General features: G+C 51.0%; 7 protein-coding genes across 7 annotated transcripts; 6 read left to right on the top strand and 1 right to left on the bottom strand.

Moving 5' to 3' along the window:
• Window positions 1-378: 378 nt before the first annotated feature.
• On the top strand, window positions 379-2,114 carry BO72DRAFT_524450 (protein kinase; the record flags this gene model as incomplete). Its single annotated transcript, XM_040949875.1, has 5 exons — window positions 379-826; window positions 883-1,220; window positions 1,277-1,593; window positions 1,639-1,885; window positions 1,936-2,114. The coding sequence occupies exons 1-5, from the start codon at window positions 522-524 to the stop codon at window positions 2,112-2,114; spliced, it is 1,386 nt and encodes a 461-aa protein (XP_040805536.1). The 5' UTR covers window positions 379-521.
• A 785-nt stretch (window positions 2,115-2,899) lies between these two features.
• On the top strand, window positions 2,900-3,900 carry BO72DRAFT_444521 (MARVEL domain-containing protein; the record flags this gene model as incomplete). Its single annotated transcript, XM_040943831.1, has 4 exons — window positions 2,900-3,252; window positions 3,310-3,422; window positions 3,486-3,611; window positions 3,668-3,900. Coding segments are annotated over exons 1-4 (517 nt in total), but the record flags the coding sequence as incomplete, so codon positions are not given.
• Window positions 3,901-3,968: 68 nt separating this feature from the next.
• Window positions 3,969-4,494, top strand: BO72DRAFT_444520 (YqaE/Pmp3 family membrane protein). Its single transcript, XM_040943830.1, has 3 exons — window positions 3,969-4,042; window positions 4,104-4,238; window positions 4,295-4,494. The coding sequence occupies exons 1-3, from the start codon at window positions 4,026-4,028 to the stop codon at window positions 4,368-4,370; spliced, it is 228 nt and encodes a 75-aa protein (XP_040805534.1). The 5' UTR covers window positions 3,969-4,025; the 3' UTR covers window positions 4,371-4,494.
• Window positions 4,495-5,198: 704 nt separating this feature from the next.
• Window positions 5,199-6,397, top strand: BO72DRAFT_444519 (uncharacterized protein). The gene has a single exon (XM_040943829.1). The coding sequence runs from the start codon at window positions 5,484-5,486 to the stop codon at window positions 6,162-6,164; it is 681 nt and encodes a 226-aa protein (XP_040805533.1). The 5' UTR covers window positions 5,199-5,483; the 3' UTR covers window positions 6,165-6,397.
• Window positions 6,398-6,501: 104 nt separating this feature from the next.
• On the bottom strand, window positions 6,502-7,696 carry BO72DRAFT_483168 (RTA1 domain-containing protein; the record flags this gene model as incomplete). The annotated part of the gene is made up of 4 exons (XM_040947781.1): window positions 6,502-7,054; window positions 7,142-7,367; window positions 7,442-7,464; window positions 7,534-7,696. 4 exons carry the CDS (start codon window positions 7,694-7,696, stop codon window positions 6,624-6,626), a joined length of 843 nt encoding a protein of 280 aa, XP_040805532.1. The 3' UTR covers window positions 6,502-6,623.
• An 824-nt stretch (window positions 7,697-8,520) lies between these two features.
• Window positions 8,521-10,601, top strand: BO72DRAFT_421068 (transient receptor potential ion channel family protein; the record flags this gene model as incomplete). The annotated part of the gene is made up of 2 exons (XM_040942751.1): window positions 8,521-8,970; window positions 9,037-10,601. The coding sequence occupies exons 1-2, from the start codon at window positions 8,601-8,603 to the stop codon at window positions 10,599-10,601; spliced, it is 1,935 nt and encodes a 644-aa protein (XP_040805531.1). The 5' UTR covers window positions 8,521-8,600.
• A 3,045-nt stretch (window positions 10,602-13,646) lies between these two features.
• Window positions 13,647-15,456, top strand: BO72DRAFT_465404 (amidohydrolase family protein; the record flags this gene model as incomplete). Its single annotated transcript, XM_040946710.1, has 5 exons — window positions 13,647-13,746; window positions 14,136-14,386; window positions 14,451-14,698; window positions 14,863-14,966; window positions 15,089-15,456. The coding sequence occupies 5 exons, from the start codon at window positions 13,647-13,649 to the stop codon at window positions 15,454-15,456; spliced, it is 1,071 nt and encodes a 356-aa protein (XP_040805530.1).
• Window positions 15,457-16,192: the final 736 nt, after the last annotated feature.

Here is a 16,192-nt window from a genome sequence, read left to right as displayed (position 1 = left end):
GTCGGCTGTATGACGACTTTTGCTTTCATGTATCTAAAGTGCCAACTTAGCTCTTTGCTAAAGCTCAGGCTTGCCTCGAAAGGTTCTTTGTTAGGTACATTCTCCCGGCCGTACTAGTCTTAGTAACCTTTAGTCACGTAGGTCTTGTATCATTTCAGGTACGCAAGGACAACATATATCTTTCTGAAGAAGATCGATGATTTTGCCTATCTGAATGAATTCTAGCTGGGATGAATTCGGCTTGAAAACATGCGACTAGTCGCTCGCAAATGCGTATACCTGAGCCGCAGCCAATGACAGCCGATGGGTCACATGATGTTTACATACAATCCACGTCCAGTGACACAATCTGAAGTTCCAGGAGTTGAAGGCAGTGCACCAAGTACCACTGTTTAACTAAAGGCACTTAGCACCACTAGAACTCCCTTTTATGACCCCTTGATACTCTAAACCTACTTGTGCGGACGCGAATAATTTGCCTCGTGATATACCCTGCCTCGAAGGGTTACTCGCCCACAACCATGGCTAGCCTTCGACGGTCAGCCGATTCCCTATCTATCTGCACCAGATTGCACAAGACAACACCCACTACCCAGTCCTGCACGCGCAAATTCTCGTTCCTCCGGAGGAAACCTCTTACGATTCCTCATTCACAGAGCCCTTTATTGCGCACTGAACCTGTCGAAGAGGAAGAATTCCCCGGGTACAGGTCCGAAGATTACTATCCCGCCAAGCCGGGCGAGATACTTGCCGACCGCTACCAACTCGTTACCAAGCTCGGCCGGGGGATGGCCTCGACCGTATGGTTAGCGCGAGATATGAGGGGGTAGATTCCCCGTCGATGCATTACGAAGTGTTACACTAATGCTCAATGCAATACAGATACCGGTGGCAACAAGAGACAGTTGTCGCGCTCAAGATCGGCAACACTAATTGCGACGCAGAGGAACACGAAGGCACTCTCGAAAGACACATCCCGCAAAGCGACGCGACACAGGAAGGCCGAGTATTTCTTCGCACGGCACTCGAGTCTTTTGTCATTGAGAGCGAAGCGGGTAGGCATCTGTGCTTGGTATACGAGGCTATGCGGGAATCGATGCGTGACTTTCGATGGCGCTTTGTCGATGCTCGGATACCTCTCCCGTTGATGAAGCTATACATCAGAATGTTACTTGTTGGGCTGGATTACCTTCATTGTGTTTGTCGGATGGTACATACAGGTACGAATTCATGAACATCTGCTTACCTGATTTGAAGCTGATCAGATGTTCCCTAGATCTCAAACTCGACAACATCATGATGACCTTCGAGGACCCATCGGTCTTGGATGAGTTTACCGCATTGCAACTCAAGATTCCCATGGACTACAAGATTGACAGCGCTGGTCGATATGTTTACCTCTGCCATAATGAATTTGGGCCGCTGAGAAAAGTCAGGAATATCCCTAAGATTGTGGATTTCGGATCGGCAATCAAGCTCAATCCTGATGCCAAATGCATTTGGCCGATTCAACCGCATCACTACCGGGCGCCCGAGGTAATTCTTGGCTGTGGCTGGAACACGGGCGCAGATGTCTGGAATATGGGGATACTAGTGCGTTGATGTACCTTCAATGTGTTAACTGCTAATACTTTGCAGCTTTGGAACCTCCTCCAAGGTAGTAACCTGTACACACAGGTTTACGATGCTCAAGGATACTATAATGCTAGATCACACCTAGCGGAGATGATCGCCTTGTTCGGACCCCCTCCTCCAGAAATGCTTGCAAGGGCCCGGGAAATGTCGAATCAAAGGTGGTCTCCAAAGATAAGAATGACAGGTTGTAATGGGAAACTATGTGACACGGTCGAAGACTTGTTTGATGGTCCCTTCTTTGATGAAGAAGGTAGCTATCTCCCTCACTTCGATTAAGGTATATTGCTAATCGCAAGGGAGGCAAGTTCCTGTATCCGGACCTAATTCCCGAGCGCAAGCTCGCGGATACGCTTTCTCTACTCGAAGGTAAAGACAAAGAGGACTTTTTGGATTTGACCAGGAAGATGCTTGTGTGGGATCCAACGGAGAGATCAACGGCTGCTGAGCTGGCTGAGCACCCCGCCCTTCAAGATGATTGAAGCTTATTCCTTCTACTGTACTATTAGCAGGATTTAGGCACTGAACATACTCCTCTCTCTATTATAGACTCACCATCGAAGATGACGGGATCTAACTACACGGAAAGTGCTGTATTATCATCAAAGGTGCGAGACATGGTCAACCAGCTTGGCTCGACCTCGGAGAGAAGATTGCAGGGGAGTCAAGCGGCATGGTTGTTGACCCATACAAGGATATCAGTGGCCGACTCCTTTTCTTCTTGCTTCTCGGTATGTATGTAACCATGGCATTATGGCTGGGCATGTTACAAAGTGAAACATGATGGTCAATCCTTGTTCTTTTGATTTTTTTTTCTTCACTTCACTTCTCTTCCATCATAGCTTATTAGATACCCCCACGACGTTGATTACGGACTTGATGGGCCTTCATACTCACCATCGCATTGTGCGTGGACCATGACATTCTTAGTCCCTCAAGCGGCAGTATGAAAGCGAAGGGCGGTGATGGTGTTAACCCGAGCCTCTATGCTTCAGTATGGAGACTCTGTTGCCCTTCAGTCCTTGTACTACCTTAGCGAGAGTATCGACTTCCGCACATGGCTGAGACCATCGTGTAGTGAGGGATAGACAACAAGTACCACGGGTCGTGGTAGCACGGGTGACTGAAACCGCAGGCGGGATGGGTCAGCAGTGGTAACAATACCGCCAGCCGAGCCAAATCCAGCCCCTTCTGACTCAGCATCGCTTGACTGTTCCTTTCAAGTGGTGATTTCATCGAGCCACTTATTGCATCCCCTTGGGGTTCTCTGACTAGTTGGTATCCCCTTTGAGACGCTGTACCAAGCAGACCTCGGGTAATGAGATCATGGACTTTCGAAATAAAGAAATTGCGGGGAAGCAGATCTTCAGTGCCCTCCGCTCCACCCCTACACTTTATAACAACACCGAACTCCCTGAACGCCTTGGCTAGGTCCACGATCTGCGAGCAAATCTGTGCTTGTAAAGCTTCATCATGGATAGTTTTCTTAACCATCCTCTAGGCCTAGTGTCCTACTTTCCCCGGGCAATCCAGTTCATCAGCTCCGTGATCGTCCTAGGAATCACTGCTTGGGCTGTGCAGGAGACGAAAAATCTTACGGTCATCTATAGTTTGGTTATTGTAAGCCGTCGTTGCTGTTCTAGACCTCGAAACACTGCCGTGCTGACACAAGTCCAGTCTGTCGTTACCCTCGTTGTCACCTCCGCGGCGCTTCTTTTCAGCTGTATGATCAAGCGCCAGAGATGGCACATCTGGCCAATACTGATAACTGATGGGGTGATGTCCTACTTGTAAGTAGTATTATCACGTAGGTGTGGAAATGCCCGGAGATGTTCTGACGCGTGGTGTCGCAGATGGCTCGTTGCCTTTGTATTCTTGGCGCAGAATTTCAACGCTATGAACTGCCGTGTCATTCTGTGGAATGGGTTGACGGCTTGCAGCCGAAAATATGCCGCCGAGGCATTCAGCTTCATCGCATTGTAAGCCATTCTGGATGGTACGGTGAACACTTCCCGTGAGATGCTGACCTGTCTAGTTTCTGTGCTCTGGTGGCCCTCGGTCTCGAGATAGGATACATCTACTGGGCAAGGCCAAAGATCTCGGCCCCGATGCAGGAACGGGGGCGCGAGGATCAGTTGGGCCAGAACCTGGCGAATGCCGGGGTGATGTAGTTTAGTACTAGGACGGTAGTGAGTGCGGTGCCTGTCTCGGGATTGCTCGGTTCTGGTTATACGGGCCGTTTGAGTCTATGATGTCAGTTTCCGGATGCACACTTTTTGATTCTGTGTATAAGACGTCTACGCCGTCCGTGTCATTAATCTGTAAGTTGAATATATTGCACACGAAACATATAATATATTTAATTTAACTCTGTCCTGTGTGCTGTCGCCGTCATGCCAGCCACGGCTTCGTGAGTCTGCCAAGGAATGCCCGAACGGTGACCACGTGACTAACTACGCTTGCCGCCGCAGAGACGTCTGCCTCGTCATACTGGCCATTTTCATTCCCCCACTCGCAGTCTTGTTGAAGCGGGGATGTGGACCCGATCTCTGCATTAATATTGTCCTGACTCTGCTCGGTGATATTCCGGGCATAATCCATGCATTGTAACACCGCCCGGTAGATATCGTTGTTTTACAACCAATTTGCTAACGCATAATAGGTTCATCGTTTTGACTTCGCGTGATAGACGGGACTGGAATCAAAACCAGTACTACCATCAGAGCCGATACTATTAGTCAAGTTTGTATCTAATATTGTCTCCGCGAGTTGTGAGGTCGAGCCAAGGGTGTAGAATATAAGGATCACTGGCTCTCAATAGTTGCACTGTACATAAACGGGTTTCTTGATCGAATTCTTTCCTGCAAAGAGTATTCGTCTTGTAATCTAACTCATTTTCCACAACGCGCTAAGGATTTATGCCGGGGGGGATGGGGGGGCTGATCCTTCTAACGGGATTTGCTCCCGTATCCCGCCCAGCCAGCACCGTATACTTTGTATTTTTCAAGTTTTGAAAGCAGATTCTTTCCAGCTCGATGAAGATATTTCGAGCCAAAAAGAATATTTGAAGTGAGCTATGCTAAAAAGTACTCAGGCTGCAGAGCCGTCGTTCGCCTCCATGCCACAATTCGAGCAGCATGATCACGGGCAAGATATGTCTAGGAGACGTATGATGGCAATCCATCACCTGGATCACCTTCATTACCGGCACTGGCAAGCTGCTCGCAGGCCAGTTGACAGTATGCATTCCGACCATCTCTGACGAATTATAGACCCCAACTGCCCTCCAGCTGTGGCCTACCTCGGCATTTGCCCTCGTGTGTGGTTGTACCCCCTTCCTTTCGGGGCTGCCACTGACGTTTTCGGCTTCCGCCGCGCATGCTTACTGAGAGGCTTACACTAGTTATAGTTCGACCAGCTAGTGCGCTAGGACCTGGCCTTGCCCGCAATTGATCGCCCTGCGCGTTGTCGCAGGGATACCCGCCTCTTTCTGCCTCACCGGGGCGGTTGGCGCCAACAAGAACCCGCGTCGACGCAGTATAGCCTTCACTGCATGGGAGGGGGCCAGGCGGTCGGCTTCGGCCTCGGTCTAGTACTGGGGGGCATGTTGGGCTTCTACGCGACCGCCCTTCTTACTGGTGCCGTCCTGGCTGTCGCTCTTTGGGCTTTACCCCCGACCACCGACACCTCCTCAGGAAGACCCTGCTCATCAGCACCAGCCTTGCTGCTCTTATCTTACGAACGCGCCGTAGCAACAAGCATCACTGATGGCACTCATACCTTCGCCTCCCCACTCAACATATTGTTGCTCTACATCGCCACTCTGCTCATCCCAGCTTTTTATCTACTGAATGCACCGCCAAACCCGCTTCTGTCGTCCGGCCTTGATTTCCAACACGCTCTGGACCAACCTTCCCATTACGAGCATCTGCATCACTGTCTTCCTTTGGGGCACCTTGAACGCCAGCGGACAACTCACGGCATTATGCCTCCATGACGTCCGCGATGTCTCCGCCCTGACCTCCTCGCTGTACTTCCTCCCCGCCCCGATCTGCAGATTGCTGATGAACATCGCCATCGGCGCGTTATTACCGCACCTGCGCCCCTCTATCGCCGTTCACGCCGGCTGTCTCGTCAGCGGAATTGCGCCCCTGCTCCTCGCAAAGCTATGCCGCATCGACGGACCAGGCTACAGGACTGGCGTCTTCCAGGCGATGGCGCTGAACCCGCTGGGAGCGGATCTCATGTACACGATCACCAGCCTAGTGATGACGGGGGCGGTTCCGGCCAAGACGCAGACCCTCGCCGATGGGGTGCTCAACATGCTGTCGCAGGTGGGGAAGAGCGTGAGGATCGCGACGTCAGCAGTGCTCGCGAGGCAGGTCCCTGGGCAGGCTGGTGTGGGGCTCGAGGCATTCATGCTGGGATATCGCGCCGGGTGGTTATATAATTGCTCGTTGGGCTTTGTGTCCGTTTTGGTCAGTTGGTGGGGTTTGAAAAGTGTTCATAAGGTGGGGATCAAGAAGGATTAGATTTGCGTATGGTTCGTAGATGGTTTGCATCTCTCTCTCTGCTTCGTTAGCATAGTGCTTGGTACTTGATCACGTGTCATGTACATGAGCTTATCACCTGCTAGATCGGATAGAACACTATGTGATTGTGTGTCGCGATAGCAAGCGTCTAGACCTACAAGGGAGATGTGGCCTTCCTCTCGGCCGAAAACCATGACTGTCCATCATCGCGCAGAAAGAAGACCAGAATTTCGTGAGTCATTCAGCTGGTTTCTGATCAGAATTTACGTTGCAGTAACGGAGTACTGTGATCTTCTTCTCACGCCCAGAACTGTTAGGAGCAGTGAGCATGATTCTAAAGCCGACATACTAGTGTAGTGTATATACATTGCATATTTCCCACTCTACTGCTGGCCCACACACCGCCACTGAGGTGCATGTGCAATATCCTTCCCACACCGTCGCACATTCGCAGATTAATCACCCATGCAACGGCAGCTCCGTCCCCGACCCGCGTCTATAAGATCCCTTCAAGAGCGCCGTGACCTCCGACGGATAATTCCAATTGAACACCGCCATAACGATCAGCATCATCGCCGCATCGAAGATATACACCCAGTACTCGTGCTGCAACAGCGTGCCTGTCGTCCCCTGGTCGTACTCGACCAGGCGGAAGATGCACCGGATGAAGATAAAGACACTGCCGATGTAGAGCGCGTGCATGTGTCGTCTCCACGGCACATTTGTCGTGTACCGCTCCGCGAACCCGGATTTGACCAGTCGCACGTGGAATAGCACGCTAGTTAAGATGAAGAGACCGAAGAAGATGACCTGGATGATCAGGCCAATCTTGATGACCGTCTCGCCGGTGGAGAAACTGCTGGCTTTCTGCTGGACAAGGATTGCGGCGCCTGTTGGTCGGGCGGGAATTTGTGTGTTGAGTTAGCAACCTTGCTGGAAGGGAAAGAACAAAGGGAAAGGAAGTGAGGGGCTTTTACCTCCAGCTTGTGTGAGGAAGGCTATAATGTCTCCCAAGACGAAGAGCTTGGTCAACCACGAGCGTCGCACAGGGCTGAATTGCTCACCCCCTGTTATGATGATAATGCGGCCGAGGGTCATGTAGATGCTGGCGGCGAAGAGGGAGGGCGCGATGAGGATGAGGATCGTCTGGACCGCTATTGGGCCCAGCTCATAGTCGGGATATTGGCTACCTGAGATAGCTCTCTATACCTAGCAACATCATGATTTGCTCTCCAGAAATAAAGTCTGAGATGAAAGCATGAGGGATGGAGACTCACCGCAATGTATCCCGCCACCTCAACTATTCATCTCCCGGTCGTTGTATCAGCGATGACCGCTCGGGGGAACATGTTTGATCGTGCATACATACAGTAGCCCCCAATCGTAAACGCAATGAAGAACCAGGTCCTTGTTCGAGATAGTTGAAAGGTGTGGTAAAATGTCGATGCTGCGAAAAGGACGGCAAAGACGGACGCGGCCCCAACGGAGGGTACATAATTGTACTCTCCCATATACTTGACTTTGAGAGTCATGACGGAAGAGAGAAATAAACTGATTGATTCGAAAGTATGAGTCGGCTACTCTCCTCAAGGAAGAGCAAAGACATTGTCCAAAGCATCCATATATATAGAGCTCGGCTTCGGGATTCCACTTTATCCTCTCCACTGGCACTCAGCCGGACAGTAGACAAGGGGACGGATTCAGGCTAGATCGGCCTGGCAAATCCATGCCTTGCTAAAGCTAACTATTTATGGCACTTCGCCCATGAGGAATTCGGAATGAGAGCCGTCTGTGTAAGCGGGTGGACAACGTACTTCAATTTTTACTTATGCCTGGGCCACTCTCCATACATGCGAAATTTGAACTACATCGGAGCATCGGGGCTCCGAGTTCCCGACCTCCCGACCACCGATGTTTGAGGATCCTTTTCCCTCCACATTTTCTCTCTACCCGTGGGTCCCTGGATGAGGCTGTGGCAGCCTTTGCCGAGCCAGTGTATGGTTTTAGTATGATATTCTCTCGAACGGACCAGCTGCATCCGTACGGGACGGGCCAGAACCGAGCCTATCCATGCATTATTATGATCTTTTTAGGCGAGGCCTAGCTCAGTCGTAGGACCACCCAGATGTACTGCTCTCCGTGAGTAATGTTCGATACCATTAATCAGCATCGTTTGATCATTCATAAAGAATGATGGTATGCATTTTGAGATTAGGTGCGCACCAATATACTGAATGAAATTTAGCCGAAAGCGAGTAACGAGGTCCGAAAATAGCCTGCAGGTTATGGGATACACGTCACAGTCACAATTCAAGGCTAATGCTATCATTGAAAATCATTCTTCCACCAAGACACACTCGCCTTGCCGCCTATGGCGATTCCTCCTGCAACCCGCATCACCTTCTCTACACCCTCTAAACACCAGAACGTCCAACGATGCGTGCAAAATCTCAATCAACATGTCGCCTGTTGCTCATTATATCCTTCTTTCGAGTTGTCCTTGCTAACGAATCCATCTCAACGTCTGCTCTGGCAAATTGTGGCCCTGACACAGCCATTAGCGTGACCTATTTCGATGCCAGATTGACACGGTCTGGAACTCTCGACATCGCGTTTACTGGATATCTCAATGTATCGGGCAATGTCACCGCAGATGTGGTGCTGTTGGTGTACGGATACCAGATCCTCAATGACACGATCAGCCTGTGTGACTTGGGCCTCGACAGCCTTTGTCCACTTGCATCTGGCGCACTCGATATACCCCAGGCAAGCGTGAACATGTCATCCATCGTGTCAGTGATTCCAGGTAAGTGAAATGACCACTTCTTGATCCTTGCCAGAATATCCCAAACTGACTGCGACTGTAAGCTAGGTATTGGCTACACTGTTCCGGACCTCGATTCCACAATCCTTGTGTACATTTACAGTGCTTCGGCTCGAGAATCTATAGCATGTCTTTCAGCCGATCTCTCCAACGGGCGCACGGTCGATCAAGCGGCTGTTTCGTGGGTTCTTGCGGCCATGACCGGGCTGGGTCTGATCGGCTGCGCTATTGCCATGATCGGAGGCCATCTTCATTCCGCCACACAGCTTTCCGTCGCGTCGCTGGAATTGTTGAGCTTCATGCAGTCGCAAGCAATGTTCGGCCTCTGCTCAGTTAGACTACCACCTATAGCACAGTCCTGGACACAAATCTACCAATGGACTATTGGAATTGTACGGATCGGGTTTGTTCAGTCGTTCGGCCGCTGGTACTTACGTGCAACGGGAGGTACCCCGTCTACTGTTGTGGACAACTCAAAAAGCATCTCAGTGATTGTAGAGAAGCGGGGGTTCTCCGATGCTGTCCTCAGTTCCGGCAGGAGATTTCTCCGAAGAACGGGTTCGAACGTGTCAAAGAGTAACGAAAACATTGTGAAAGGTATTACTCGAATGGCCTACCGAGCTGGCATTGAGTCCACCAATGTATTCATGACGGCATATTTCTCATTCATGTTTGTCGCTGTTATTCTCTTTGTGGGGCTGGCGACAGCTAGACTGGGACATGCTATTCTGAAAAGGTCGAACAACAACAACCTTCCGCGATGGCTTGAGTCGGCACCTATGCGCTTGCTGAACACTAGCAGAGGCCTGTGCCTTCTATTTCTGACCGTTGCCCTCCCCTCAATCGCCCCATTTGCCTTTTGGGAGTTCACACAGCTTGACTCCGCCGGAATATTGGTTTTGGCCATAACCTGGTGCGCTGGGACTATCGTATGTCTTGGGTGGACTGCAGTGAGAACCATCTTCTGCGTCCAGAGAGGTCAAAATTCCGGCCTGACCGCAGCATACACTCTATCATCGGGACTCATTGACGCAAAGAATGTGCGATTAATTCAGCTGTTCCATACAGCCGACAGATACTACTTCTTTGCCATACAACAACTATACGACTTCACGGGCGGGCTTACCATTGCTGTTAGCCAGTCTGCCCCAGTTGCACAGGCTATAACCCTCTTGGTTATCAATGCCATCATGATGGGTCTCGTGATCTGGGCCCGCCCTTGCCGAGAACGAAGCATGAATCGTCGCGCCATCGCAGTAGCGATCATCCAGTTTCTGAACTCCATCTGCATCCTCATCTTCTCGGGCATCTTCAAAGGCTCACCAATGGCGGCTAGCGTTGTTGGTGTGATCTTTTGCTTGTATAATGCGGTCTATGTGCTGGTGCTTGTGGGCTACCTGCTGACTTCATGGGTCAATGCCATCCGTATAAAGGAGCCTGGAACTCAGTACCAGAGCGTAGACGACAATCGCGAATCGTTCCTGAACCTACGTGCTTCACCTCCGACCGAGCTCATGGATCTGAGTACCACCGACTGCGCAGGGTCCAAGCCTCGTGAGAATCAATGTTCAACTCTACCAGTGCACAACGAATCAGAGGAGAGGCATACTTAAGATTATCAGAAACATATCCTGCGATAGTTCAATAGAATACGAAATCAGTGTACAGAATCTTCGTACTGCACAATATTCTCCGGACTGGGTTATAGATACCCATTGACTACCAAGGCTAGAATCGTAATCTCTTATGATTTGATCCGTCCCGTTCATCGTTGAGGTGCATCACAAGGACACCGGACGGGCGTTTGACAGGGTCTGAGGCAAGAGATGTCAATAAACGAAGACATCTATTAGATGGCTAGGCCTACCCAGAAGCAACAAATGATTCAGATCCATCAAGACCCGGGATTTTGGCAAAAAAGTGTGAATGTAAGATCAAAAGAGCAGGTGAAGAAGACTTACGATGTACGCTCCCACGTCACACATTGAAGGTTTACAGTCAAGGTTCTGCTTGTAATAGCCCTCTTCCGGCATTGATTCTCTCAGTATCGCAACCTTCACCCGAACCATCCTTTCCAGCCATACTGTATCTGCCGATCGATTATGCCGTTGAAAACATCATCATCTCTCTCTCTCTCTCTCTCTACTTTCGTTCTTTCAACCCTAGCTTGTCCGGCCTAGTAACCTCAGCCAAAGGCTATCGTCTAGCCGGGATGACCATGTTTTACCGGAGATTGGCATTGACTCCACCATTTAACTCAATGAGATTTGGACGGTCCTCGAGGCATGCGACGGACATGTCTATCAACTTTATCTAGGCGAGGGAAACCCAGAGAACCCACCTGCATCCTACGCAACCTTCCGCCTTATCTGCAAGAAAGCCGACAGCAACATTAAAGCTCACATGAGGCTCTATACGCAGTTCCCTACCGGGGGTACCGAGGCCGAGCCCCCAGCGGTCCGCAGCCAGCAAGCCCAGACCTGGGATAACCCACCAGGGCTAGTGGCCTTGCGCAAATTGACGCGTAAGGGTTCAAAAATTACCCCGCGCTTACTGGACTCTAAGACCACACGCCGAGAGGGGGGGTCAGAGCTCGTTCCGGGTGGGTTCTTGAAATACGTTGTATGGGAAGTGGTGCCCGGTTGACGTCTGGCAAGCCGCATCGGGCTTGAGAGCAATATCTGTTGGGATATGGAGCCGGAAGAACGGGGGTTGATTCGTCGACACTTCCGGAGGGATAACCTGTGCGTCTGTTCTCCTCTGGGGTACTTGGGGTCGTGCTGACATGGGGACATAGCCAGCTTTGTAACTGGGGATGCGCGCCGCTCCACGGCCGGGCGTCGTGTCCTACTTGGGATGCTGAGTCTTCAACTCTGTAAGCATCGATGCTGGAGATGGGAATCCAACCCTGTAATCGCTGGTTTAGTCTTGATGGCAACAGCAGATACTTTTTCGGCTTCTTCAGGGCTTAGACCACGGATAAGAGGGAGAAGTGGAGCCCATTGCTCTGGTGTGGATGGGGTCTTGCCAAGCGGCCCTCATCTATCGAGGGTTAGGCGCAAATCGGGGATGGATCGACTGAGGGTCGGGAATGGTAGTGCCGTATCTTCATGCATTTCCTACTTGCAGAGGACATCCACGGCTCGAGTTCCAGTTTGACGGCGCTATCTTGTTGATGGTACTGGATGAGCTTCGAAGCAGCTTCTCGGGCGAATGCCGGGTAAAGGAGTGCTAAAGTGTTGGAAGTCTTGTTGAATGATATCATCCGGGACTTAGTTGCGCTATAGCAATTCTTGTGCGCTTTAATGAACATTCGAACTTCTCAGAGTTGCTGAAATGTCTTCAATTGCATAGAGAGGAAGGTAGGTCGCAAGTCCATGGATCGGCCGAAAGGGGAACGCAGGACGACTCCCAAATGACTTTGATTGTTTTGATTTCCAAGGAGGTTGATTGCTCACTGAATTGAGTTCGTACGATTATCTTCAAGATAATCCGTATGAACAAGAATGCTGACTTCCCCAGTAATGTATCTAGCTCGGAGTGGGAATATCTTTTTTAAGGCGAAGAAGCTGATGAATACAGTCTGTTCCACAACTAGCGCCATGCCCATGCTTCTCAACAAGTAGTTTTCCGGATCAATGGTGCCCATAACACGTCAAAACGCCCAGACGCTCATACGACCGTTCATCAAGCACTACAAGCATTATCCCAGAAGTGGAATCAGCCCATAGGAGCCACGGAGGTCGAACAAATATTATCGGGAACACATGAGGCAGGACTAATCCATCTCCTTCCTGGGACAGATAAAACTGAAGTCCAAAGACGCTTTACCATGGAGGATCTGACAATCTCCATCATACGGCCCGCGCTTGTTCATGTAGGCACGGAACTCCTCGCTTCCGCCGCAGATACCTTGTGACCTTGCCATGCAATCGAAGCACAATCCGTCGAAGTAGTCCCTGAGGGTACTCGCGAGGTCCGTTACAGCGGTGTTCCAGACGTTCTACACCTCAGTTTCTGGGTTGCAGGACTTGCAGGACAGGGCGGCGACATCGTTACCGGCGGCAGCAATAGCTCTTCTGGACCTGCCTTTGCCAGTTTATGGGCGCATTTCATCCGAATCAAAGAGGTACAGGCGGCCGATTGGTCACTGATGCTATTGCACCGCATGTACTTCTCGAATGGCTACACGCCGATCTGATGCACCTCGCGGAGATACTCGAAAGTGGTGTTCTGGCGGCGGGGGCAGGTGGCGGGGCCGACCATGCGTGAGACACGTTCCAAGAGGTCTTCATGAGCAAGCGACAGATTTGATCGTGGGTGTCGAATTCAACGCGGGGTGCCTACGTGGTATTTTAGTTCTATGGAGCAGCAATCAAAACGACAGGGGCCCGGCGCCTATTCTGGTGGTCTACCTTATCGCCTCTTACATCGAGGTTGACTAGTCTCTTTGAATCGAAAATCCTTTCGAGAGATTGAAATTGCCTTTCTGTTTGCCTGGGCGGTCTTCCAATGCTCCCACTCTGCAATGTTGATTCTTATTCAGCTCATCTCATGTGGTAAAGAATCGATTAATTTGTAGCTTCGGATCCTGAATGTGAGTTGATGATTGTTATCCGGCCACAAAGGATGCATAGCCATAACTTGAAACATCCTAAATGTCTTCTTTCTTTGTTTTCGGAGAGGTGAACAGCAGTCAACCTCAGAATGATATGCAGACTGGCCACTGTCTCGCAGGCTATATCACAGCCTGCAAAGGTTGGTCGATACCTGAGACACAAGTCTCAGCAGGCAATTTAAAACAACGGTTGGCCCATCAATCAATCGAGCTGGCTTTCCCACGGTAATCACGAATGCAAATAAGTGATCGCTACTCGTTCGGAAGTCTGAGATAACCAACCTTTGCCAACTCCGGTCCGACGGCTGCGACCTTGACTCTGTCACGAAAGACCCATCGAGTGTTCATTGGGCAGGATGCATTGTGCGCACCATGCGTTGGTTGCTTCCATGTTACGGCAACTACACATGTGGACCAATACTTAAGACCCTGTAGCGTTTTGATGGGAGGTAAAGAAAGTTGTTTGCCCTGTCACAATAGAGCGTCAACCAATTTCGACTCTGCGGCTGACGATGCCTATTTCGCTCAGCCCGCCTTCGGAACGGACCCATCTTGGTTGTCGAAGATCGTATCGAGGCTGTTTGCTCGGGACAATACAATCGCACCTTTCCCTCCAACCTTGACATTGTGAATACCACGGGCGACATCATTACCCCCGGATTCATCGACACTCACCGTCACAGCTGGCAAACAGCCTACAAGACCATTGCCTCCAATATGGCCGAGTATTTTGATCGGTACGGAGAGTTTGCGGTAAATGGGGAGTACTCGCCCGAAGATGTCTACATCAGTCAGTTGGCAGGTCTGCATGAAATGATGAACGCCGGAGTTACCACGATCATAGACCATGCGCACAACACCTGAGACCACCGACACGGGTCTGGCTGCCAGCATTAACAGTGGTGCTCGGATGTTCTGGTGCTACACCTTCCACAATGTGATGAATTACACTTTTCCCGAGAAGATGGACAAGTTCGAGGAAATCGCCGATAGCGGCCGCTTCAACGGCACGGCCACCAGCCTCGGGATCGCCTACGATGAGTTCAACCCTGGTAGTCCAGCCCAGATTCAAAAGGTCGTTGAGCTGGCCAGGTATGTCTTTCCTTACCCGTTGTTAGACCAAAACTTGCGAAGTTCGTCAATAGCCGAGGCTTCTTCTCGAGGAAATATAACGTCTCCGTCATCACCACTTACTCCTTCCAGGGTATCAGGTGAGGTATGTCGCCCCTCTTGAGATCGAAGTCTATGTGAACTAGCTTGCTAATCGGGTCCGCGTATGGCCAAACCAGCAATTCGCCGGAGGACATGAAAGCTCCAGGGATCCTAAGCACCGCCATTCCTGTGGTCTTCTCCCACGCAAGTTTCTTAACCAGCGAGGGGGCATCCTTGTTGCGCAGGACGAACCAGTATATCTACACCACGCCCGAACCGGAGATGCACTACGGCCACGGCCATCCCCGCAGCCACTTGATTCAGGACTAGGCCGCCGTGGGGTTGACATGCGCTTCACCTACTCGATCGACATCCTGGCGCAGGCACGGCTCTGGCTCCAGAGCGCCTGCCTCGCCTTCTACCGCTGGGTGCTGCAGAACTGGAAGATCCCGGTCAACAACCCCATGTCCGTCGACCAGGCAATCCCACTGGCCACGCGTAAGGGCGGTCTTGCCCTGCACCGACCCGACCTCGGCATCATCGCCGTGGGAACCAATGCCGACGTGGTCGCCAGGGATGGTAGCACCCCCGGTATGCTCGGCTGGGACGACCCTGTTGCGGCCATCATCCTGCATGCCAACGTGGGCGACATCAAGCATGTGCTCGTCGACGGTAAATTCCAGAAACGCGACGGATGAATTGTCAGCAGCACTTACCCGGCCGTACGAGACCGCTTCCTGGCCACAGCGAGCAAGATCCAGGCGATTTGGAAAGCCGAGGCCTACCCCGTTTCGGGGGGCGAGTTCCCGGAGTCGGGCTTCGCGTATAGTCGGGTTCCGCTGTCGGATAATGGTGAGGGTGATGAGTATGGCGAGCAGTTTCTTTGAGAGACTTGGTCGGTTCGTTCTGGGCATGGTGGAAATATTAGTAAGTGTGCTGAATAGAGTGAATGTATGAGTACCGGTAGCTTTGGAAGAAGTGCTATCGGTCTCTCTATCTTCCAATAGAATCTAGACTCATAGAGAACAATTAAGGGACAAAGAAAAATGACCTAAAGAAAAAGGACCTGGAGGCGACAAAAACATACAACAGAAGGGATTCGCTGGTGGTCACCCACCCAACTACTAACCTCCCGGCGTGTGGCTTAAGTACGGCTGAGCGGACGGGAAGCCCTGTTTTCCACACCGTGTGGTCGTATGTGCTGATCTTACCCTCCTAGTCAAACATTGCCTGTGATCGGACGGGCCATGAGACTAGTGTAATCTATCAGTGCGTACCTACTAGGTAGTAGTAACTTCTAAATCACCACTAGGCTACGAAATATCTCAACCACCCTTCATATCCGCTCATTGTCACAAACTCACGCATCATCAAGCTCTGTTGGACTCAAGAGCTACATCTGTCTCTCAATGTTCAGTCCAGGCTTTGATGCGG

The sequence above is a fragment of the Aspergillus fijiensis genome (genome assembly GCF_003184825.1).
Source record: "Aspergillus fijiensis CBS 313.89 unplaced genomic scaffold BO72scaffold_5, whole genome shotgun sequence".
Classification (NCBI taxonomy): domain Eukaryota; kingdom Fungi; phylum Ascomycota; class Eurotiomycetes; order Eurotiales; family Aspergillaceae; genus Aspergillus; species Aspergillus fijiensis.
Note: the sequence above shows the minus strand (reverse complement) of the source record. Positions and strands in the feature narration are given on the sequence as shown.